This window comes from Mesoplodon bidens (genome assembly GCF_964165515.1).
Source record: "Mesoplodon bidens genome assembly, chromosome: 9".
NCBI lineage: Eukaryota > Metazoa > Chordata > Mammalia > Artiodactyla > Ziphiidae > Mesoplodon > Mesoplodon bidens.
Window position 1 is genome coordinate 30,770,810 of NC_138166.1, and position 24,316 is coordinate 30,795,125.

General features: G+C 37.6%; 1 protein-coding gene across 5 annotated transcripts in view; it reads left to right on the forward strand.

Annotated features, from left to right (window-relative positions):
• RUNDC3B (RUN domain containing 3B) overlaps positions 1-24,316 on the forward strand; it is a gene marked incomplete at both ends in the record, with an annotated part of 149,917 nt that overhangs the window by 105,138 nt on the left and 20,463 nt on the right. For 3 of the 5 annotated variants that reach the window (XM_081243937.1, XM_081243938.1, XM_081243939.1), the window contains 2 exons: positions 3,496-3,653; positions 19,382-19,528. In XM_081243937.1, coding sequence (XP_081100063.1) covers positions 3,496-3,653; positions 19,382-19,528 — 305 coding nt within the window. The remainder of the gene's footprint in view (positions 1-3,495; positions 3,654-19,381; positions 19,529-24,316) is intronic. The other 2 variants (XM_081243940.1, XM_081243941.1) reach the window with 1 other exon arrangement.

Genomic DNA, 24,316 nt, shown 5'->3' on the forward strand with positions numbered 1-24,316 from the left:
TTAAAAAAAGAACAATTCACCAGGAATGTTGTATAACAGTGCTGAACTTACATGCATTTAACAGTGTGGCCATGAAAAATATGAAATAGAAATTATTAGAATATCCATGAGAAATGGATAAATCCATTATTATAGTAGAAAATTTTAACATCCTAATAATTACAGATTAAACAGACAAAAAATTGGTAAGGATGTAATGAACTTGAACAACACAGCTAGTAAGCTCAATCTAAAATATGTTAAATGCTAACAATTAGAACACACATTCTTTTCAAGCACACATGGGACAACTATTCAATTTTTATGGACTATGCTAGATCACGAAACAAATGCCCATAAATACCTAAGAAATGATATAATAGTGATCACAATGCAATAAAGTTAGATTCAATAGAAAAATTTTACCACCCCCTGAAGTACACCAATGGGGATTTTTTAAAAATTAAGTCTTCTAAATTTTGGGTCAAAAAAGAAATGTGGAAATACTTAGAAATGAACAGGAATGAAAACAATGCATACTCTTAGTACTAAGTTGCAGCTTTTTCAGTGCTTGGAGAATTACTTATCTTAGAAAAGAAAGAATGAAAATTAAAGAGCTAAGCATCCAAGAAGTAAAAAAAAAAAAAAAAAAAAAAAAAAACCAGTTCAAAATAAGAAAAATAGGAGCAGATATTAATGAAATAGAGATACAGAATTAATAAAACCAAAAGCTGATTATCTGTCAAAACTAATGAAATATACAAATCTCAACCATAATTAAATTTAAAAGAGTTAAGGCACAGATAGACAATTTTAAGAATTAAAAGAGAATAGACAGGGACTTCCCTGGTGGTCCAGTGGTTGAGAATCTCCCTTCCAATGCAGGGGACACAGGTTCAATCCCTGGTTGGGGAACTAAGATCCTACATGCCGCAGGGCATCTGAACCCGTGCGCCACAATTAGAGAGCCTGTGTGCTGCAACTACACAGCCCACGTGCACTGGAGCCTGCATGCCACAACTACAGAGCCCACGCGCTCTGGAGCCTGCGTGCCACAGCTACAAAGCCTGTGCACCCTGGAGTCCACGCGCCACAACAAAGAGCCTGCGAGCCGCAACGAAAGATCCCGTGTGCCGCAGCTAAGACCCAATGCAGCCAAAATTAAATAAATAAATATTAAAAGAAAAAGAATAGGCAGCATAACTATAAATGCAGTGGAGACCCCCCCATAATTATTAACGAATAATTTTAGCAATTTTATGTCAATACCTTAGAAAACTTAGATGAAGAATTTTTATAAATATTACTTCTCAAAACTAATAGACCTATAATCATTGAAAAAAATTAAGCAAGTAGTTTAAAATCTATTCCCTCCTCTCCCCAGAATCACCACACTTGTTTGGTTTTTGAGGTAGATGATACCAAATGTTCAAAAGGCAGTAATTCCTATTTTATACTGACTGTTCTTGAGAATAGGAAAAGAAGGGATATTTTCCAATGAGTTTAGGAATTCAGTATAACTTTGATACTAATGTAAAGTCACGTGAATTAATACAAGATGTGATTAATATAAAAACCACAGTATGAACCATTTGGTGTTATCTAGTAAATGTAGAGATACGTGTGGCCTGTGGCCCAGCGACTCTGCTCCTAGTCATGTCTCCTAGAAACTCTCACATGTGTGTTCCAGGTATCATATAACTGACTGTTCACAGGAATATTGTTTATATTAAGAAAAATCTAAAATAATCCATATGGCCATTGATAGAAGAGTGAATAAATAAGCTGCAGTATTCATGCAACAGAATACTATCCACTATTGAGAGTGATGAATGAACTATAGTTAGGCTCATCACTGTAGATGAAAAAGCAAGTTTCAAAAGAATATAGATAGGGCTTCCCTGGTGGCGCAGTGGTTGAGAGTCCGCCTGCCGATGCAGGGGACACGGGTTCGTGCCCCGGTCTGGGAAGATCCCACATGCCGCAGAGCGGCTAGGCCCGTGAGCCATGGCTGCTGAGCCTGCGCGTCCGGAGCCTGTGCTCTGCAAGGGGAGAGGCCACAACAGTGAGAGGCCCGCCTACCGCAAAAAAAAAAAAAAAAAAAAAAAAAGAATATAGATAAAACCCATCCAAACTAAATATATTGTTTAAGATGACATACACTTGTGGTAATGCTAGAAGGAAAAGCGAGGAGACGATAAACACAAATCTCAGGGTATTGTTATCTTTGCAAAGGAGGCAGAGTATGTGATCAGGGAAAGACATTATAGGGTCTCTGAAAGTATTGGTAGTTGATCTAGGTGCTGGGTATTTAAGTATTGTTTAATTACTGATGTTTATAAATAATCATTTATATAGTTTCTATTAAGCTGTGTATACCTACAAAATTTCATTTGTAAAAATTAACTTTAGTTTTTGAGATTTTATTATGGAAAGAACAAATATTTGAGAATTGTCAGGAAAAAAATCTGAAAAAGAAGTTCAAGAACAGTGTTAGTTACTATTAACATGTATCATGAAGCCCAAATAGCTAAAGCAGTTTGTTAATGGCACATGAAAAGGATAAGAAATGGAATAGAAGAATACTTTAAGAAAAAAGATTCTAATGAATATCCTGAGAGGAATTTTAAAGCACACTGATCTAAAAAGAATAGGATGCCATGAGAAGGGAACAGTCAGAAAACACACAAAAAAATTGGAAATGAAAAATAAGATTCCCTGAGTTCAAAAATTTAGTATAAGGATTTGGAGGATAAATTCAATGAAGACTCCCAGAAAGCAGAGCAAAAGGACAAAGAAACAATATATGGGTAAAAAGATAAGAGAGGATCTGTTCAAAAAGTCTCATATCTATTAGGTGTCTGCTAATAATAATAGCTAGGAATTATACATTGCATACAGGGTACCAGCTAGTATTCTAAGCACTGTATTAATTCATTTGATCTTCCCAGCTAGGTACCCTTGTTGTTCCCACTTTTTTAGATGATGAAAATAAGGCACAGGGAGATTAAGTAATTTACCCAAGGACACTTAGTTTATAAGTAGTAGAACTGAATATCACATGATATAATCCCTAAGCCTGCAGGCCTAACCTAGACATTATACTGCTTCCCACTAATTTGTTAATGCTAAAATGTTAATAACTGTTTTTGAACAATAATCACAGAGAGGCAGCTTTATAATTGATCATTCTGTAATTAGGTCTGTATTCTGAAGCTAGGAGGCATTTAGAGTGTTTATCACTGTTGTGGAGCTTAGAAATTATAATGTTTTAACTAAGTTTTACCTTAAATTACAAACATATTTTATTGAACTTTAGAGAAGAGCTTTAAATAATGGAAAACATATATTAAATTTTTAATTCAATTAAAGCTTTTTTTCTGTTTTTTTCAGTGATACTTTGAAATTGTTTCATTACAATATAGATAAGAATAACATTTAAGCTACTCAGCATTTGTCTTCAAGATACATATTAGAATTTTGCACTTGCTATATCTTGGTGATCTGTATTTCCAGGGTTATCTCGAAGAACTCTTACGACTTCGAGAGAACCAGCTGTCTGAATCTGTCGCTCAGAATAAAATACTACTACAAAGGATTGAAGATTCTGATCTGGCTCATAAATTGGAGAAGGAACAATTAGAATATATAATTGTGGAGCTTCAAGATCAGCTGTAAGTGAGTCCTTTTGGAAAAATTTTGGCAGTAAAGTTAAGAAAAATGGCATGTGTGGCGTAGGATTCAAGTTCCAAGAAGTCTGATTGCCTTCTGTTTAGTTCTTTTTCACTTACTCTTTTTAAAAAGTTTACTTTTTTCTTATAAAAGTAATCATGGTCACTGTAGAAACTTTACAAAATATGGGAAGAAAATAAAAATCACCTTCAGTTGTGCTGTCCAGAGTTAATGGCGATAACTTGGTGTGTATTATTCCAAATGCATATGCATAATTTTAAAGTATTTATTTAGTGATTGATTGCAAAAAGATGGTATATAAAGTCATCTATTCGAAGTACACTGTACTACTTAAGTACAGTGCCATTATAGAAACTGTTTGTTACCAGGTTGTGCCAGAATGTCACTAAGCACAGTTTAGTAGAGCTGACTTTTTTTCATAGCAAGACTTTTTTTGATGAAGAAAACTGTGTATTGATCTACATTCTGGTACAGCTCCTTAACTTATCACTGTTCAAATCCCTTGCACTAACCCTACCATTTTGTGAAACTTAATTTTATCAATTAGTTGTTTATGGTGAAAATCTTCTCATATTAATATTTACTTAATCTTAAGGATGACTTTTAAATTTTTTACTTTGAAATAATTTCAAACTTTCAGAAAAGTTGCAAGGATAGTACAAAATAATTCCCACATGCCCCTTCTTAGATTCACCAATTTTCAGCATTTTCCACATGTCATAATTCTCTCCCTCTGCTTGTATATACAAACATTATTTTTTGAACTACCTGAGAGGTTGCACACATCATATCTCTTTACCCCTTAGTACTTCAGTGTGTTTTTCCTAAGAACAATGACATTATCTTAAATACCCACACTAAAGCTCTCATTTTAAGAAATTTAAATCGGTAAAATACTTCTTTTGCCTGTAACTCATATTTCAGTTGCATCAATTGTCCAAGTAATGTTTCTTATTGCTTTTGGTTTTTTGGTCCAGGATCCAATCCAGGATCACATTTTGCATTTGGATGTCATTCTCTTTAGTCACTTTTAACTTAGAATAGTTTTTCAGTGATTGTCTCACATGAGATTGATATTTCTGAGAATGCAGGCTAGTAATTTTATAGACTATCCGTCAGTTTGAGTTTGTTTGCTTTTCCTTGTGATTAGAATGAGCTTATCCATTTGTGGCTGGAATACAACGTAAGCAGTGTGTCCTTACGATATCACATGCAGAGGTCTATGAAGTCTGTTGACCTTTTATTAGTGATGTTAATTTTAGTCATTTGGTTAAGGTGTTTTTCTCTTCTGTATAGTTACTGTTGTTCCTTTTGTAATTAACAAGTAATTTGCAAGGAGATACTTTGAGACTAAAAACATAAAAAATGATTTTTTTAAGTAAAAAAGTTTTATTAAGGAACATAAAAATTAAATGTTTTCTGGGAATTTGTATCTTGATAAAAAGAATTATGTTCGCATATTGTTTCTTACTTTTTTTCTAATTTTTTAAACGTATTTTTAATTTTATTTTTTGGCTGCATTGGGTCTTTGTGGCTGCATGTGGGCTTTCTCTATTTATGGCGAGCGGGGGCTACTCTTCGTTGCGGTGCTTGGGCTTCTCATCGCGATGGCTTCTCTTGTTGCAGAGCACGGGCTCTAGGCATGTGGGCTCAGTAGTTGTGGACCCGGGCTCTAGAGCATGGCTCAGCAGTTGTGGCGCACGGGCTTAGTTGCTCTGCGGCATGTGGGATCTTCCTGGACCAGGGATCGAACCCGTGTTACCTGCAATGGCAGGCAGATTCTTAACCACTGCGCCACCAGGGAAGTCCCATTTTTTCTAATATTTTAAAGAGAGTGTGTCATATAGGGTATCAGTCACTGAGGGGCAGATTAATACCTCCTGTAGCCCCTCACTACTATAAGCAGAGAGAAGAATATTTATTATGAAGCAAACAGTAGAGATTTCTGGTTATTTCTTTACAATTAAAAGATTAAGAAAATAATTTTTCTTTTGCAAATAATACTGGTAGTTTGTCTAAATGCTTTTAACTTATAAATAATTATGTAATCAGTTTTTATTTCATCACAGAGATATTTTCATTTGAAGAATTAAATTTGACTGTATCACATTTATTTTGCTTTTGATAATATAAAGGAAACAGTCTCAAACTTCTTAGCTTGAAAAAGAATCTACGAGTTATGGTTTTATCTTTTGTGATAGAAGTGTCATTGATCTTCCTGATTTTGCAAAGAAACCTTACAGTTATTTATTTATTTATTTTTATTAAAAAAATTTGTTTATCTTATTTATTTATTTTTGGCTGCATTGGGTCTTCACTGTTGTGCGCGGGTTTTCTCTAGTTGCGACGAGTGGGGGCTACTCTTCGTTGCAGTGCGCAGGCTTCTCATTGCGGTGGCTTCTCTTGTTGCAGAACACAGGCTCTGGCACGCGGGCTTCCGTAGTTGTGGCACACAGGCTCAGTAGTTGTGGCTCACGGACTCTAGAGCACAAGCTCAGTAGTTGTGGCGCACGGGCTTAGTTGCTCCATAGCATGTGGGATCTTCCCAGACCAGGGCTTGAACCCGTGTCCCCTGCATTGGCAGGCGGACTCTTAACCACTGCCTCACCAGGGAAGCCCCCTTACAGTTATTTTTAATCTCTTTAAGTTACTAGAGCAAAAAATAAAAAATTAAGGCCACTGATGAGAATTAGACTATTGAGTTTAGAGGTTAAAAATTTATTTTCACATACCATGGCTACAATCTCTGGCTAGTTTGTAAATTGGTGTCTTACAAGATTCCTTTGTACAAAAACCATTACAAGAATACTTAATGGAAGAGTAAGAAACATGCCTTCCAGAATGTTTACGATTTACTTCGTTATCAGAATCATATTTAAGGTGCAGATAATCTCTGGGCACCTTGAAACTGTAGGGAGAGTGTGGACATTTTTTCCTTCCTGATATTTTTTTTTTACCAACAGTTAGGAAGGCCTGCAGTCAAAGTTGGGCACTGAAATTCCCTTTGTTAATCCAGAGGAGATAAAAGTGGCCTTGAGAAGATTAAAATGTATAATGTATAAAGAAAAAGGTCATAAAAGGAGCATTAAATAGAATATGAAGCATGAAGTATTTGCTTCTCCATTATGTTGATTAGCTTTTCCTGGGTGATTTAAATAATTTGTCACTTAACTTTTTATATATTTGTCAATGGTTATCTGTGTTTCTGAATTACTGTTAAAGTATGCTTTAATAATGTCTTTGAATACTCATAAAATCTGAACATCTTGTAGTTTTGGCAATAGAGTGCACAGTATGATATGGTAGAGGAGTGTCCCATAGCTTTCTTGCAAATCAGGACTGTGTTCAGATACTGGCTCTGTCCTTGCCTAATATGAGCTCAATCTTGATTAATATCTTGGAGCCTCTGTTTCCTTATTTGTAAAACTGAGATAATATTCACCTTGTGGATTATTATGAGTATTAAGTGGTATCATGTTTAATACAGGTAGGACAAAGAAGGTAGTCAAGATTATTAGCCTGTTTTGGCTTACAGAAACCTTAAGATCTCCTTGATAAATTCACTCGGATAAATAGTGAGTTTAAAATGCTTTACCTTATCATGCCCAGACAATGAATTTGGACTTGATTGTATTATTCCTGAGTATCACTTTTGAGATCTAGTTTCTAAATGGTAGTTGGATTAATATTTATAATAATATTATGGATCTGTGATAGACCTTCAGATAGATCCATAATATTATGGATCTGTGATAGACCTTTTGTTCTACTGTACAAAAGATTCTTTGTAAAACACTGATTGCAGACCTCAAGAATAGACAGCCTCAGAACAGTATGCAAAAGCTAAATTCTTTGTCATGATTAATACCAATAAAATGTGTAATAGGGAATCTTTTATAGTTAGTTGATGAAATTTTTCTATTCATGATTTGAAGAATAAGAATAGTAAAATGTCTTACAGGGCTCCCTAGAGAAGGAACTGAAGAGTCTAAATAGTAGAGTGAAGAAACATGCATTGCTAAAACTAAGCCATTGTTATAGTTCAACAGCCAGTTTGGTGTGGTTCATGGTGAGTAGTGATGGTGTGATCTGTTGGCCTGCAAACCAGAAGTCAGTGATGCTATGGCATCCTGGTTCACAAATTTTAGGATGAGTGGTATGGATTCTAACAGGAGGATGCAGTATGTCATCATAGCCCAGTTAATAATGGACAAATCATGACAGTTCCTGGCCATATATATTTTTGGCAGGTAACAGTTACTAAAATATTAAATTACAATCATGCTAATATATATTACATACTCTATTATCCATATAAGGACAGAAAAGTCAAGAAAATGCATCCAGAAGAGAAAAAGGCCAGGTACCAGATAGGTAGAACCATTTCTATTGTATTTTCTTTGTATTAGTAAGAAATGATGTATTAAAACAGGCAAGGGGTACTTATTTGATATGAATGGCATTTCATTGCCTTTAGTCGTGATGTTAGATTAAAACTGCTGGCAGATTCTCTTATATCTGAGCAGATGTCCTTATATCTGGACCAGGGACCTATAACAGTTGGGACTGCCCTACAAATTTCATGGAGAAGTGACTCATTTTATTTGGCAAATGTTTTACATTGAGTACATGAAAAAGGGAAGCATCCCTAAATTACAATTTATAAATAAGACAATGTCACTATTAACATATAAATATTGTTTTGTTTAGTTATTTCTGTTCTTTAGCATTTAACACTTATAAAATTATAATTAGCATTTAAATTCTGAAGCTATTATTATATTTTTAATTTTTTATTAAGAAATTTTCAAGGGACTTCCCTGGTGGCACAATGGTTAAGAATCCACCCGCCAATGCAGGGGCATGGGTTCGAGCCCTGGTCCGGGAAGATCCCACATGCGGCGGAGCAGCTAAGCCCCTGCACCACGACTACTGAGCCTGTGCTCTAGAGCCCGCGAGCCACAACTACAGAGCCCACGTGCCAAGAGCCCATGCTCTGCAACACGAGAAGCCATCACAATGAGATGCACATGCACCGCAACCAAGAGTAGCCCCCGCTCACTGAAGATGCAACACAGCCAAAAATAAATCAAAAATAACTAAATTTATTTTTTAAAAAATAGAAATTTTCAAATATCCACAAAAGAAAGAATTGTAGAATAAACCGCTGATTGCCCATCACCCAGACTGAACAGTTACCAAGAATTTGTCACATTTGCTTTACTTGTCTTTTTCTTTTTCACTTTTTGCTGAACGATTTTGAAGCAATCATGCCCTTTGATTCCTACGTACTTCATTGTACATCTCTAAAAACTATGGATACTTTCTCACATAATTTCATAATCATACCTAATAAAATTAGGGACAATTATTTTTATCATGGAATGTGCTTTCATACCAAATTTCCTAATTGTTTTAAAATAAACTTTTTTGTAGTTGATCTTTTTCAAATCAGGATTCAGTCATACTTTACATATAGTTATGTCTCATAAGCCTCTTAATTTAGAACAGTTTTCCCCACTTTTACTTTTCCTGTCATTGTCTATTTGCAGACTTTTCCTGCACAACATCCAGCATTCTGGATTAGTTCTTTGTGGTTTATTTACCTTGTTCTTATATACCTATGCCTCCCAGTATGTAGCCATTAGCCACATGTGACTGTTAAGCACTTGAAATGTGGCTAGTCTGAGCTAAGATATGCTATAAGTATAAAATCAACACCAGATAGTGTGAAATAAAGAATGTAAAATGTCTCATTAATAACTTTTTATATTGACTACATATTGAAATGATAATGTTTGGGATGTATTGGGTTAAATAAGTGCATCATTAAAATTAATTTCACCTACTTTTTAAGGTGGCTACTAGAAAAATTTAAATTCCATATGTGACTCTTCTTAATTGGTGTTGGACAGCTGTATTCTCTGTACTATATCCTCTCTTCTCAAAGTGGACTGGCTACATTTGCATCATCTGGGAGCAGATTCTCAGGCCCCTCCCCAGACCTGTTGAATCAGAATCTGTATTTAATAAGATCCTCAGGGGATTAATTGACACATTAAAGTTTGAGAATCACTGCTTTGTACTGTTTATTCTGTAAAGTATATCCTCTTAACTCTGGATTAGTAGTTCTCAATCTTGGTTGCACATTTAGAATCCTTCAGGGAGCCTTTTAAAAGTATATTTTGAAAAATGAGGATGCCTGCCTGAGCCTTACCTCAAGAGATGTTGTTTTAATTTGTCAAAGGTGGGACTCAGGCAAGTGTACAAGTGTTTAAAAAGCTTCCCAGGTGTTTCTGATGTCCAGTCAGCATTGAAAACCAGTGCTCTGAGGTGCTGGGCTAAAGTTGAGTTTAATTTTATGACAAGAATATTTTATAGGTAGTGCTCAGTACTTCATATTGGGAAGCACACAAGTTGTCCCACTTTTATTGATCTTAAGATAGGACAGTGGATTTAGGTGGTTACAGCCTTATTTCTCCTTTGTGTAAGTTCTCATCAGCCTTTCATCTAATGGCTTGACCATGGATGAGCATTACTTGGAACAATTGATTCATTAGGATTTGTAAAATGGTGATTTCCTAATTGTTATTCCCTTCATGCTTAAAGGCTAGAATCATCTATAAAGAACTTCTCCCTATCAGGGCTATTTGGTTGTTACCATGACAGTTCTTATAGGATATTATTAATTTTCAAAGTAAGATGCTGATGTCCTACTTAGCTACTAATGAAATGAAGATTTTGCTTTGCTTTCTCTCTTTTGAGATTATGAACTTGTTATATATAATCTCTTCTATAACGTGAATTAGCTCATACAAGGTTCATAAATAAGGGGATGATGTTAGTATAGCAAAGAAATCACGTTGATTCATAATTGATTTTTTCCTAGAGGTTAACATTTCTCAAAAAGTAACACCAGCAGGGACTTACCTGGTGGGTAAGACTCCAAGCTCCCAATGCAGCAGGCCCGGGTTCTATCCCTGGTCCGGGAGCTAGATCCCACATACATGCTGCAACTAAGAGTCCACATGCCACAATTAAGAAGCCCGCACGCCGCAACTAAAGATCCCACACGCCACAACTAAGACCTGGCACAGCCTGCATTAAATACATACATACATACATACATACATACATACATAAATCGCCAGCAGAATGCAGAATACACTAATACAGGCAAATACTGCAGACCACCAACAGATGGCACTCTCTCACTGTACATAATACTCTCTCCCCGTGCTTTCCTCTAGCTCAGTTGAGCTAGAACTTGGAGGTGCTTGTTCTATAGTTGTCCTTGCCCCCATGGCAAGCCTCAGCCTCAGCAGCCTTGACCCTTCCTTGCACCCTCTTCCATCAAATGGCTTTTACTTTTTTGTTGTTGTTAAAGCTGTTGTCATTGTAAAGTTATTGTAATATTTCTTTAATTAATAGGAATTTAACAAATATTTTAAATTGGGTTTGAAGTTTTATTAGGTTTGTCACAGTTTTTCTTAGTGTTGTAGTTGGAAGGTTGAATAGACTTTGAGTTGTCAGCCCCTAACCCTGTTCTCCCCATAAGGCCAGCTATTTTCAGTGTGTAATTGCAGAACACTGTTTTGTTTTGTTTCTGCACTATAGCAGAAATGCCTATATTCAGGGTGTTTCTGTCCCATAAATTTATTTTTCTTTTTGATGCTCAAATTGTCCTATCTTTGACTAATGGAAATGCCTTTATATTCATTCCTGTGTCCTTCTGACATGACACATTTGTCTTTGCTAATTTTCTTGCTTTCTGGTACAAGATATCCCAGGCTCATCTTGTATATTTCCTGTCCTGGAATCAGCCATTCCTCTGAGGATCCAGGGTTTATCTTGCATTTTAAAATGAGAGGGAAAAGGAAGCATTTGAGGGAATTCCCTGGTGATCCAGTGGTTAGGACTCTACGCTGGGGGCCTGGGTTCAGTCTCTGGCCAGGGAACTAAGATGCCACAAGCTACACAGCACAGCCAAAAAAAGAAAGAAAGAAAAGGAGGCATTTGAGTGTTTTTCGAGGTTCTAAGTTACTCATTAGGGCTTCCCCAGTAGCGCAGTGGTTAAGAATCCACCTGCCAATGCAGGGGACACGCGTTAGAGCCCTGGTCCGGGAAGATCCCACATGCCACAGAGCAACTAAGCCCGTGTGCCACAACTACTGAGCCTGCACTCTGGAGCCTGCGAGCCACAACCACTGAGCCCACACACCACAACTACTGAAGCCCGCGCGCCTAGAGCCCATGCTCCGCAACAAGAGAGGCCACCGCAATGAGAAGCCCACGCGCAGCAACGAAGACCCAGCACAGTCAAAAATAAACAAATAAAATAAATAAATTTAAAAAAATAATAAATTATTAATGTTTCTTTTCAAAAGATACTGTCAAGTTAAGGTCTAAAGTGCAACCAGGGTAAAATAAATAAGATACAAGGATGTAATTTATAGCATAGGGAATGTAACCAATATTTTATAATAATTTTAAGTGGAGTATAATTCATAAAATGTCAAATAACTATGCTATATACTTGAAACTAGTATACTATTATAAATCAACTATACTTCAATTTTTTTTAAGTGTAAACAAGGTTGAAAAGCATTTAAGAGACTTTGTTAGATTTGGGGTTAACTTTTTGGGCAAGAATACTTCATAGGTAAATAATTTAAAAATTTTGGGTATCTGGCTCCTTTTTAGGCTTCTTCTTTCAAAATGTTTTATTTGAAGGGAAATAACTGTAAAGTGATACAAAGTGAGTCTTTATCCCATGGCTGTGTCTAAAAATAACAAAAAACAAAACACAAAGATTTATTTTTTTAAAATATTTATTTGGCTGCGTTGGGTCTTCGTTGCGGCGTGCAGGCTTCTCTAGTTGCAGCGCTTGGGCTTCTCTAGTTGAGGCATGTGGGATCTTAGTTCCCAGCCAGGGATTGAACCCGCATCCCCTGCATTGGAAGGTAGATTCTTAACCACTGGACCACCAGGGAAGTCCCAAAGAAATTTTTATATTAAAATTATGAAGAAGTTAGGATATTCACAAGCTATATAAGCATTTTCCAATTCTGGTCAACTTTAAATGAAGAAGAGTAGGGACTTCCCTGGTGGTCCAATGGTTAAGACTCCATGCTTCCACTGTAGGGGGCACAATTTTGATCCCTGGTCAGGGAACTAAGATCCCACATGCTGTGCGGCACAGCCAAAAATAAAAAACAAAAAGTAACTCTCATTATTTCTTTTGGTGCTAAATTGCTTTTGTAACTTCTCTGGCCTTTATCCATTCATTTGACAAATAAATATTGAGAATGCCATGAAGAGCCAGGCCCTCTTCTAGGTGCCGGTGATTCAGGAGTGAAGAAAACAAAGTCCCTGCCCTCATAGAGTTTACACTGAGTGGACGGCAGCCACCAACACCGACAGTAAACAAATAGTGCCTGAGTGGTGGTCCTGTTCCTCTTCCAAGGTCGTCAAGAGAGGCTAGGAGGCTGTAACTCTCTTACCCTGTGTTCCTAGGAGAGTGAGGGGTGGAGTGTATCAACACCTGGTGTTTGGTGGCTTTCCCTTTCTGGAACTTCAGTGTTCTCTACCTCATTCTCATTTTTCTCATTATTCTTCTCAATATTATGCTCACTAGCATAAAATTTTGCACTCCTATAGTCATGCTATGTTAGATCCTTTATATTCATGAAGATTGTAGCCTAAGATTTTCTCAGTGTGCCCTGTCACAAATAGTACTGGACTGTATCCTGAGAATTACAGTACATCAGGAAATAAATAATAAGTGGATAGTAACAAAGGTGTGTAGCAGGGGTGTTGGGCATTTGCTAGACTCACTCTCAAAACTTGCCTTGTAGCCAGCGGCTTCAAATGTATTGACTTATCAAAATTAAAAATTACGGGCTTCCCTGGTGGCGCAGTGGTTGAGAGTCCGCCTGCCGATGCAGGGGACATGGGTTTGTGCCCCGGTCCGGGAAGATCCCACATGCCGCGGAGCGGCTGGGCCCGTGAGCCATGGCCGCTGAGCCTGCGCGTCCGGAGCCTGTGCTCCGCAACGGGAGAGGCCACAACAGTGAGAGGCCGCGTACTGCAAAAAATATATATATATATATTGCCTCATCTAGAGGCTGAAAGTAAAACTTCATCATGAGCATCAGCACAGCATCTGAGGTAAGCGGGAAAGGAGCAAAGTGAGGGAGAGAGGATAACCCTCAAGTTTGGAGACACAAGATAAAGAATCAAGTAAGTGAACAGAATAATATTGACAGCTTTGAATTGACTAAGCACTGCTATCAAAATATAGAGCTTGTAAGTACCAGTAGACTTGAGCCTAATCTCTGAAAGGAAGGAAAGAGACCAAACTTTGGAAATCTCATCTTTTTGTCTTGCATTAAAATAATGAATGTAATATTGAGGGCTCAAAAGAATGTAAGATCTAGTTTTTGAAGCTAGGGTGCTCTGGCTGAAACCCTCACCTTAAATACCATCTTCAGCTAAAGACAAAAGAAGGTAGGATGTTGGAAGTAGTGGTTTGGGGCTTCAAAGTGGAGGGATGAAATTTACATGGAGATGAGAAAGTAAATGTTTGGTAAACAAATGTTTGCTTGACCATGCAGAGATAGTGGGACGCAGAGTAGACTCTGGTCTCTCCCTTACCACACCTAGCCCATATTCTTTGAAGGTGTCTTTGGTGATAGCTCTATTCCTGGAACCAGACTCATTATCTAAATTCTTTAGGTAGCTAAGGGGATGGTAAAAAGAAAGACTTCTGAGTCTTCCTTTTCTTTTTTTTTTGCGGTACGCAGGCCTCTCACTGTTGTGGCCTCTCCCGTTACGGAGCACAGGCTCCGGATGCACAGGGTCAGCGGCCATGGCTCACGAGCCCAGCCACTCTGCGGCATGTGGGATCTTCCCGGACCGGGGCACGAACCCATGTCCCCTGCATCAGCAGGAGGACTCTCAACCACTGCGCCACCAGGGAAGCCCTGAGTCTTCTTTTTCTTAAAAACAATCATCCTAAATTAATTCTTATGCCAAAGAGATGTATTTCGGGGTGGCAAACATTGCTCCCTTACAGAGTTAATATCCAAAATATATAAGGAACTCGTACAACTCAATAGGAACAAACAAACAAACCAATTAAAAAATGAGCAAAAGACTTGAATAGACATTTCTCCAAAGAAGACATACAGATGACCAACAGGTACATGGAAAGATGCTCAACTTCGCTAATCATCAGGGAAATGCAAATTACAATCACAGTGAGATATTACCTCACACCTGTGAGAATTTCCGTTATCAGAAAGACGATAGGTGGTAAGCGTTCGCAAGGATGTAGAAAGAAGGGAATCCTTGGACAATGTTGTGAGAATGTAAATTGGTGCAACCACTTTGGAAAACAGTATGGACGTTCCTCAGAAAATTCATAGAACTATGGTATGATCCATCAATCCCACTTCTGAGTATTTATCCAAAGGAAGGGAAATTAGGATTGTTGTCAAACCCAAGTTCATATGCCCCATGCACAGTGAGGCCAAACAAACTGAAAAGTTGGAGTTTGGAGCAGAGAAAGGTTTATTGATTGAAAAGTGTGCTGAAAAGATGGGAGACAAAGGTTTGTCTCAGATCCATCTTACTAGCTGGCCAGGGCATATCGTTTTTAAAGGCAACATTTGGGATGAGGGTTGCAGGGGACTTGACTTTTTTCTGATTGGTTAGTGGTGAGGTAACAGGGTGGTGTTTCAGGAATCTTAATCATCAACCTTCTTGTTCCAACCAGTCTGGGGTCCAGTGCTTGTGCCCAGCCTGTAGTCACCATCCTCCACCTGGGTTGCTGGTGGGGGGGGTCCTTAGTTCCTACAGAACAGCTCAAAGATATGTGTCAGATTGTTTTGTATATGCTTCGAGGAGGAATTCAGACTCTGTCAATCACTGAGCTCTTGTTTCTTGACTGCTTTCCCTTTGTTTCTGCATTCCCTCGCTTCCCTAATTAACAACTGCTTGAATCTCTTCTTTGGAACTCAGGGAAGGCCTAGGAGACAAAGCCTTTTTCTACAAACAAGAAACTGGGGACACGGAAAGCCTTTTGTACCCAGAAGGACCCCTCAGGGTCCTACTCTGTTTCAGAATCTTGAAGAGATATCTGCATCGTTATGTTAATTTCAGCATTATTAACAGTAGCCAAGAGGTAGAGGTAACTTCAGTGTCCATGTGTCCATGGATGAATGGATGAAGAATATGTGATATATATATAAATACCTTGTGTCTGTATACACACATAGAGGCACAATGGATGATAATTCAGCCTTAAAAATGAAGGAAATCCTGCCATTCATGACAACATGGGTGACATTATGCTAAGTGAAATAGACTAGATGCAGAAAGACAAATACTGCACGATCCCACTTATATGTGGACTCTGAAGTAGTCAAATTCACAGAAACAGAATAGAATGATTGTTACCAGGGCCTGGAAAGAGGAGAAGTTGGGGAGATATGGTTCAGGAGTACAAAGTTTCAGTTATGCAAGATGAATAAATTCTGGAGATCTAATATATAACAATGTGACTATAGTTAACAAGATTGTACACTTGAAATTTTCTGAGAGGATAGATCTTAACTGTTCTCATCACACAAAAAAGGGTTAACTGTGAGGTGTTGGATGTGTCAATTAGCTTGAGTGTGGTTATTATTTCACATTGTATATCAAATCATCAAGTTGTATACTTTCAATGTATAAATTTTAAATTGTCAATTATACCTCAGTAAAGCTGGGGAGGAAAAGATTGAATTATATTTGTGTGTGTGTGTGTGGCCAAATTCCTACTGAGAATCTAAAGAGAAAAGATTGAATTATATTTGTGTGTGTGTGTGTGTGTGTGTGGCCAAATTCCTACTGAGAATCTAAAGAGAAAATAGCTGACTGTCTCCCAGTTTAGAGGTAGATACTACAGGAAAGTTCTTAAAATTAGCTGGAATACATATATGATTTCTACTTTCTTAGTAAATTAAACAATTTCCCCTTAGTGTATTTTTCTGTAGAATTATTACCTTAATGAGAAAATGTTAAATTGACTTATAGACATAAGCGACAAGTAGTATCTATCTCATATGGAATGATTTAGTTTTTAGATTAGCTCAGTAATGTTAGCATTGGTTAGAGTTTTAATTAGTTAAATGCTAATTATCACATAGTTTCACCTTTAATGACCCCTGATTTTGCACTATGAAATAACAGTAATTGTTGAGTAATTTAAGATGAACCTATTTTTAAGCTTGGCCAAATGAGAAATTTCCTCATTCTTCGTATATTAACATCAGTTGGATTACCGTTGAGTAGGTCTGAAAGTTAACTTGGTACGTTTTGCTTGTTCTAAGGTAAGTAATGGGATTCTTTGATTGCAAGCAGTCGCAACCAACTCTTAAAGCACAAATGGAATTCATTAGATTGATATCAATAACTCATGGAATGAATAAGATACTGGGAAAGTAGGCCTGGAGAAGGGTAGGCTGAGCTACTTCAGAGGGTTGGGAAGTAGGAACATCAGGAATATCTCTTTGCTGGTACATTTTGGTCAGGACCTCACTGCTAGAACAAATAAACTGCTTCGTCTATTTATCACTCTAAATGGACTCAGGTCAAGATTCAAAATTCAGGGATGGGGTTTTCAACCTAACTTAAATTCACTTGCCTGCCCCCTAGTGTACTGGAGTGGTGAGAGAAAAGGCCTGCCTTACACAGCATCCTCCAGGAGGCTTTCCTTTTCATAGTAGCAAGGCTAGTGCCAGGATTTACTGTGTCCACATTCCTCACAAACGGTGAAACACAGATGTGGCATGGATGAAAACTAGGCCTATTCAATACGCTGAGATTTCTTATCTCCTGTTTCAGAGGACCAGGCAACTTCCCATAGAAAAAGGCAGTACCTTAATTCGTCATAGGGCTAAAATTCTCCACAGGCAAATAGTGTGTAAAAACTCTTGTGAAACTTCAGTTCCTTTTTCCATTTTATATGGTGTAAGACTTTTCGCTTTCCAGAAAGAATATATTCTGACGTGGAGATCGTTCATTTATTTACTTATCAGTGAGTTCTACCAATGGCGTTTCCTCAGGTGCACGTTTGCCTTTCTTCCGTTCTGCTCTGAATATTTCCTGTAGGCCAGTTATGACATTAGAATTGAGTTCTCCAGTGACGTTCACTGGGAACCCTAAAGAGGCAATATGTGAAAGAGAGAAATCTAGTAAGAGAACCCAAAATAATGGTAGTTTATTATAATAGATTCTCTGGCCAGTAATCCCCATTTCTGCTTTATACTATTTTTCTGTCAACCTTAGAAGTTTTCTAATCACTCTTTACTGTTTTCATAAAAACCGGTGTTAAATTACCTTAAAAGTCTTTTAAAATTTTTTCATTCCTTTTCTAGTGAAATGAAATCGTTGGACCTAGCCTGAAGGAATATCTTGACGGGAGACATTCTCACTGATTTCTGCCTATTTCACTTCTAGTATTCCATTGTAAGAGAGAATCTAGTGTTGACATCAGATAATGTTTCTTTATGGACATAGTGGAGCAAATATTTTTAAATGCACACAAATATTCTATAAAATAAAAAATATTTGTATGGAGCTTGCTAGAGACATAAAAAAATGGGATTATTCCATTAGAATCATGGTTAATAGCCAGAGGTGTTGTGCAGGCTGATTTTCTCCAGTGTAGGAGCATCTTGCTAGCGCACCACTGGCCCTCTGCCGCCCACAACAAGCCTATGGTCTCTGAAAGTTAGTGGCAGGCACGTTTTACTTCCTGCTTCTGAGGTGGTGGGTCAGGACCTTGGAACGCTAAAGTCATGGACTCCTGTTTGAGAATGCAGGTTGCCTAGGTGGTATTTTAAGGCATTTTAGGGGTAGAATAAGAGCTTTCCAAACAGAATTATGCTTTTAAACGAACTACCAGTTCAAATGTTGAATTAGTCTTGTGACAGTTGGTTTGTGAAATTGAAATCTTGGGAGAAAGCTAGTTCTTTTGCAACTTGTTACTGACAGGTAACAGCTCTACAGAAATGAAAGTAAACCATGAGTTGTTGTAATGGCTTTGTTCTGTAGTTGAAATATTTCCAGTAGATTATATTGTTCAGTGTAATTGTCATTGATATAATTATGTTCATGAAGATTTATTAGTAGTCACTTTTATCAAAAACAATTACAGGAACCTCATGGATTTTTTATTTTATATTTTTCTGTATTAGTTTTATTTTTATTCATTTTAATTGTTTTTGTTTACTGAGTTAAATTACTTCAACAGATTGTGAATTTTGAAGCTAGAGAGTCATACACGTGGACTCTTTACTCTCTTTTATATTTTAACTGGCGTCTGATCACCTATAACTCTAAGATATCACCATTGTTTTTTAGTTAAGATGTAAAATGCATCTTGAGTCCCTTAGTCCTTTAGTAATATCTCTGGGGAAAAGATAGGAAGTCTGAATTTCACAGGTAGTGATTTATTGTAGTAGTAGAAGAAGAATGAAAAACACATACTGCAGGAGACGAAACAGTCATAGCTCCAACTAGCCTTCCTGTAGTTCTGGTCACATTCTGTTAACATACCATTTTAAAAAGGTGAATTTGGGGGCCTAAGTTGATACCATTAGGTTCCTGTGCCATTGCAGAACAGTGAAGACAAAAGCACTCACCATCTTAATATTCACAGGACTGTGCTAAAGAATAATGATTTAAGATCAAGACAAGAGTTAACTGCCCACCTCACCAACCAGTGGCCTTCCCCAGGAGCTCTGGATGTCAATGCTGTTGCCTTGGATACGTTGCTTTACCGAAAACACAATAAACAGTGGTACGAGTAAGTGTGATACTTTTTTTTCCAACTAATTACGAACTTAGTTGTACCAAACACATGGCTATCCACTTTGGTTTCTCATTCTTCTTTCTGAATTCGTTATTAGCTCAGAGCAAAAGTAGGATTAAGACTATTGTGGCTTAGTAAGGTTAGATTAAGGCAGTGAATGTGGTAATGTTATGGAGCCAAGGCACCCTGGAGCAGTAAAAAAATTTGAGAAATCCACCAGCTACCTACTTCTCCTCTAGTTAATCTTCAGGCAGTCCTTCAGTTAAATCAGTGAGCCTGTATTTTATGAGCCCTCTTTTTTTTTTTTTTTGCGGTACGCGGGCCTCTCACTGTTGTGGCCTCTCCCGTTGCAGAGCACAGGCTCTGGACGCGCAGGCTCAGCGGCCATGGCTCATGGCCCAGCCGCTCCGCGGCATGTGGGATCTTCCCGGACCGGGGCACGAACCCATGTCCCCTGCATCGGCAGGCGGACTCTCAACCACTGCGCCACCAGGGAAGCCCGAGCAATCTATTTTTTAATTGTAGCTTTGGTGTTTGCGTTAGGACTAATTTTCATGCTTGTTATAAAACATAAAATTCCATCTCACGAAAGGGTAGAAAGAAATTTACTTGTTCTTGATGGGTGTGAAAGACTTTTGTTCATTTTCAGTAAATCTAATTTTGGGGGATATTGAAGATACAATCACTCCACCTATAGGCCACAAGATCCTTCTCCTATTTCTTTGTCCCAATGTTCAGGACTATTTCATTTCTTCGTTGTTTCCCAGTGTTGAGAGAGCAGCAGAATTTTAGGATCTCTTTCTTTAGGTAGTCTTTATTTTGGAACTTGTAAATTGTATTACCTTCTTTTGGCTTTTAGCCATTTCCCATCATGGTAATTTTTTTTCAATATCTTTATTTTCCTATATGTCTTCAGCTAATTTGCTGATTATTTTCCCTGCTCTCCCTCCAACTCCTTCTGTTCTTTCCCTTCCCTTCCTCCCTTTCTTCTTCTGTCCCTCCTTCCTCTCCTTCCCTCTCTTCTGCCTCTTTTTCTCTCTGTTTTTCTCTCCGCTTTTCTTTTAGAGCCCTTGCTTTAAATTTCACTGGTAGAGCAACACACTTCTTTCCGTGCTTCATAGGGTGCCTTTCACTAGGTAATTAGTAGCCAGACTGTTTCTGCAAGGAATGTTTTAGCATAGACATAATTTCTGCCTGCTTTACTCTCTGATTTTTTTCATTTATCAGAGGTAGAACTCAAATTTTACCTTTCGTTGTTTAAAAAAAATTTCTAGAGGCTTTAATGTTTGTTTCACTGATTGTTAGAGATACGTAGGGAAACATGAGCCAGTTGTTTACAGAATGAATCGGTAGAGCACCACACTTAGTATGATTCAAGGTGTTGACTGGGCCTTTCATGGATTGGAACTGAATTCCCCTTACATCCTTAAGAAAGTCATAAATAACTGGAATATATCTCATTATGCTAGTATATAATTTTATCTTTCTGTGACATATTGAATGAATGGAAGAATATTAGTTTATTTGTATTTCTGATTTATAATTGAAAAACTGAATTTATAGCAATACTTGGTAGGCTCACCTGTGTATTACATAAGATACTCCAGCTTTCTGCAAAAATATTATAATATTATATCCTGACAAGTTAAAAGACTAATAACTATGTCTTTTTATTGCAATACCTACATGGTCACTTTAGACAGTGGGAGGTAAAATATTTTAGCCAAAAGACATGTGTGTACCACTGCCTGCCCATAGAGCTACCTATTGAGGAACCAATAAGGACATCTAAGTGGAAGATTTATTTCCAGATTACCTTTGCATGCAGTAATAGTGACTTTTTTACAGAATATTGTAGTAGCAACAAAAGTTATTGCAGTCTCAGAAAAGAATGCAGTGAAACTGCCTGTTTGTCTGTTTAGAATGGATCTAGATTTTATACCTCTTGACTCAGTTACTCCATTAGTTTAAGAAGGGGCATCGTTTCCTTCCCAGCATCATCCTTTAATCTAACCTGACCTCAGATGTTGGTATTGCTTTTCTGTGGCCCTATCGCCAAATTGATATCCTTGAACAAAAAGTATGCATGAGGGGGTAGTTCTGAGATCCCTGGACCTACAGTTTAAAGTCAGGACTTAAAAGTATCTCTGCTGCTTCCTTGCTGTGTAACACTAAGCATCACTTCCTCTCTCTCTCTCTCTTTAAAATTTATTTATTTATTTATTTATGGCTGCATTGGGTCTTCATTGCTGCGCGCGGGGTTTCTCTAGTTGTGGCGAGCGGGGGCCACTCTTCGTTGCGGTGTGCAGGCTTCTCATTGCGGTGGCTTCTCTTGTTGCGGGGCACAGGCTCTAGGTGCTCGGGCTTCAGTAGTTCTGGCACGTGGGCTCCATAGTTGTGGCTTGCGGGCTCTAGAGCGCAGGCTCAGTAGTTGTGGCTTGCGGGCTTAGCTGCTCCACGGCATGTGGGATCTTCCTGGACTCGAACCTGGACTCCAGGGCTTGAACCCGTGTCCCCTGCATTGGCAGGCGATTCTTAACCACTGCACCACCAGGGAAGTTTCACTTCCTCGTCTTACCTTCTGTTTCTGCACATGTAATATTGGAGGGTAATGCCTATTTAAACAGAATTGTAAGAGTCATATGAGGTAATTAATTGCCTGGCACCTAATCATTTCCTGGTAAATCATTTATTTATAGCCTATATAATCTTTTTTTGTTTATACTCTCACATAACCTTGTATCTTTCATGTTTGGAGAATATACACTCACCCAACATCCCAAGCTCTACTTTCTTAGAGAGATTGTAAAACCCTATATGAAATTAAAATGACCAGCAAATCCCCAATTATTCAAAATACATAATACCAACTTTTTCATCTAAAAATGGATACTTCGGATTTTCAGAACAGAGTAGTGCTGTATAAGTCATGTTTGAAACAAATCATAGCTTTTCATCAGGATCCAGTTTTTGCTCTCTTCAAATTTATAATATAAACCAGAGCTCTCGAACTGACTTGATAACTAATTCCTCTTCATTTGACCAATATCTTAAATAAGTCCAACACATGTTTATGAGAGACTGCACGTTATGGAGGAGGTAGCCAAAGCCCCTTTAGTAAGGAGCACTAGCTCTCTTGATAATATGGAGAAAGAAACTGGCCCTATAATGAGTCATTATAATATTCTGCTAAGAATATGGGATGTCTGTAGTTATTTCTCTGGGGGCTCTGGAAATTTATTCGCCCACTTGGCTTTGAGAAGAAAGAGAGTGCACTGTTTGATTTAATGAATTTCATGGATTTGTTGACATTTCTTAAAATGAGCCAGATAACTTGGCTATGGTCACCTGGTCATGGAAGGATCCCTTTCACAATAGATCTTAAATTTATTTCCATTTAATATACTGTTTATAAAACTTTAAAAATATCATTTCCAGTTTATTTCTTGATTATTTAGACCTGGCAAGATTAGTTATGATGGATTTTATTATATCTTTTCCTTTATTTCAAACATAGGAATATCATATTTGATATTATAGCATTATAGGCTCACTGTAAAAGCTCAACAATAAATAAATATGTAAAGCACACTCCCAGACACACATAGACCAATTGATTCTTTTTTGTCTCCAATAAGTTCTGTTTTAATTTGTATCTTTTTATGTAAAATCTAGGTCACATGAGCTTGTTAGATATTTGTTATATAATCTTGTTAGATTATCTGTTACATAGCCTTGTTAGATTATTGCCTAACCCATCATTCTCATCCCAAAAGATGAGATTCATTGTCACCATATTTATATTTTCTACTTAAGCTTTTTTTTTTTTTTTTTTTTTCCGCTGTACGCCGGCCTCTCACTGTTGTGGCCTCTCCCGTTGCGGATCACAGGCTCCGGATGCGCAGGCTCAGCAGCCATGGCTCACGGGCCCAGCCGCTCTGCGGCATGTGGGATCTTCCCGGACCAGGGCACGAACCCGTGTCCCCTGCATCGGCAGGCGGACTCTCAACCACTGCGCCACCAGGGAAGCCCTACTTAAGCTTTTTTTAGTCTTCTGAATTTATCATTGTCTTCCAATTTGGCTATTATTCACAAAATTATTAAGGATTATGAGCCTTTATATGCCCTTTATGATCTGTCGTTTAGGCCTACTTTTCTTAATGACTCCAATGCATCAGATATAATCACTTCAGGTGTATTAGAGGTTCTCCTTCCCTTGTGTGTCTTTCCAGTCTTTTTAGAGTAGGACTCCCTAAAGCACTGAGGCTGTAGAAATCTCTTACAAATAAGTTTTGCATTGACCTGACTCACATATATCCTTTCAAGCTCCCTTGCATCCTTCCATTTTGTAGTAAATTGAGACTTTATAGATGTTCTGCTATAACAAATGCTTAGTTTGTTCCTTTAACATACTTCTATGAAAATCAAACCAAGAATAAAAAGAATGGTATATTTCTGTTTCCACGCACAGTCATGTGTCTCTGTGTATACAGTGCACATTATTTTTTATTTTCTACATGTGGATAGTTTCTTCTATCTCTCTGTTGCCCAATGACTACCAGATAATGTGAATTATCATTGACCTCAGTATGTCTAATGGGCGAATAAGTAATGTAGATTATCCATATCATTGCATCTGCATTGATATAAAGTATAAGATTGTAGAAAAATTTACTTATAATTGAATTCAGCCCTGTTGCTCAGTTTCCTGTTAATTTGCCTTTATTTGGTAGCCAGTTCTATGTATATAAGTCTAAACTGGAGTGATTTTATTTTTTTATT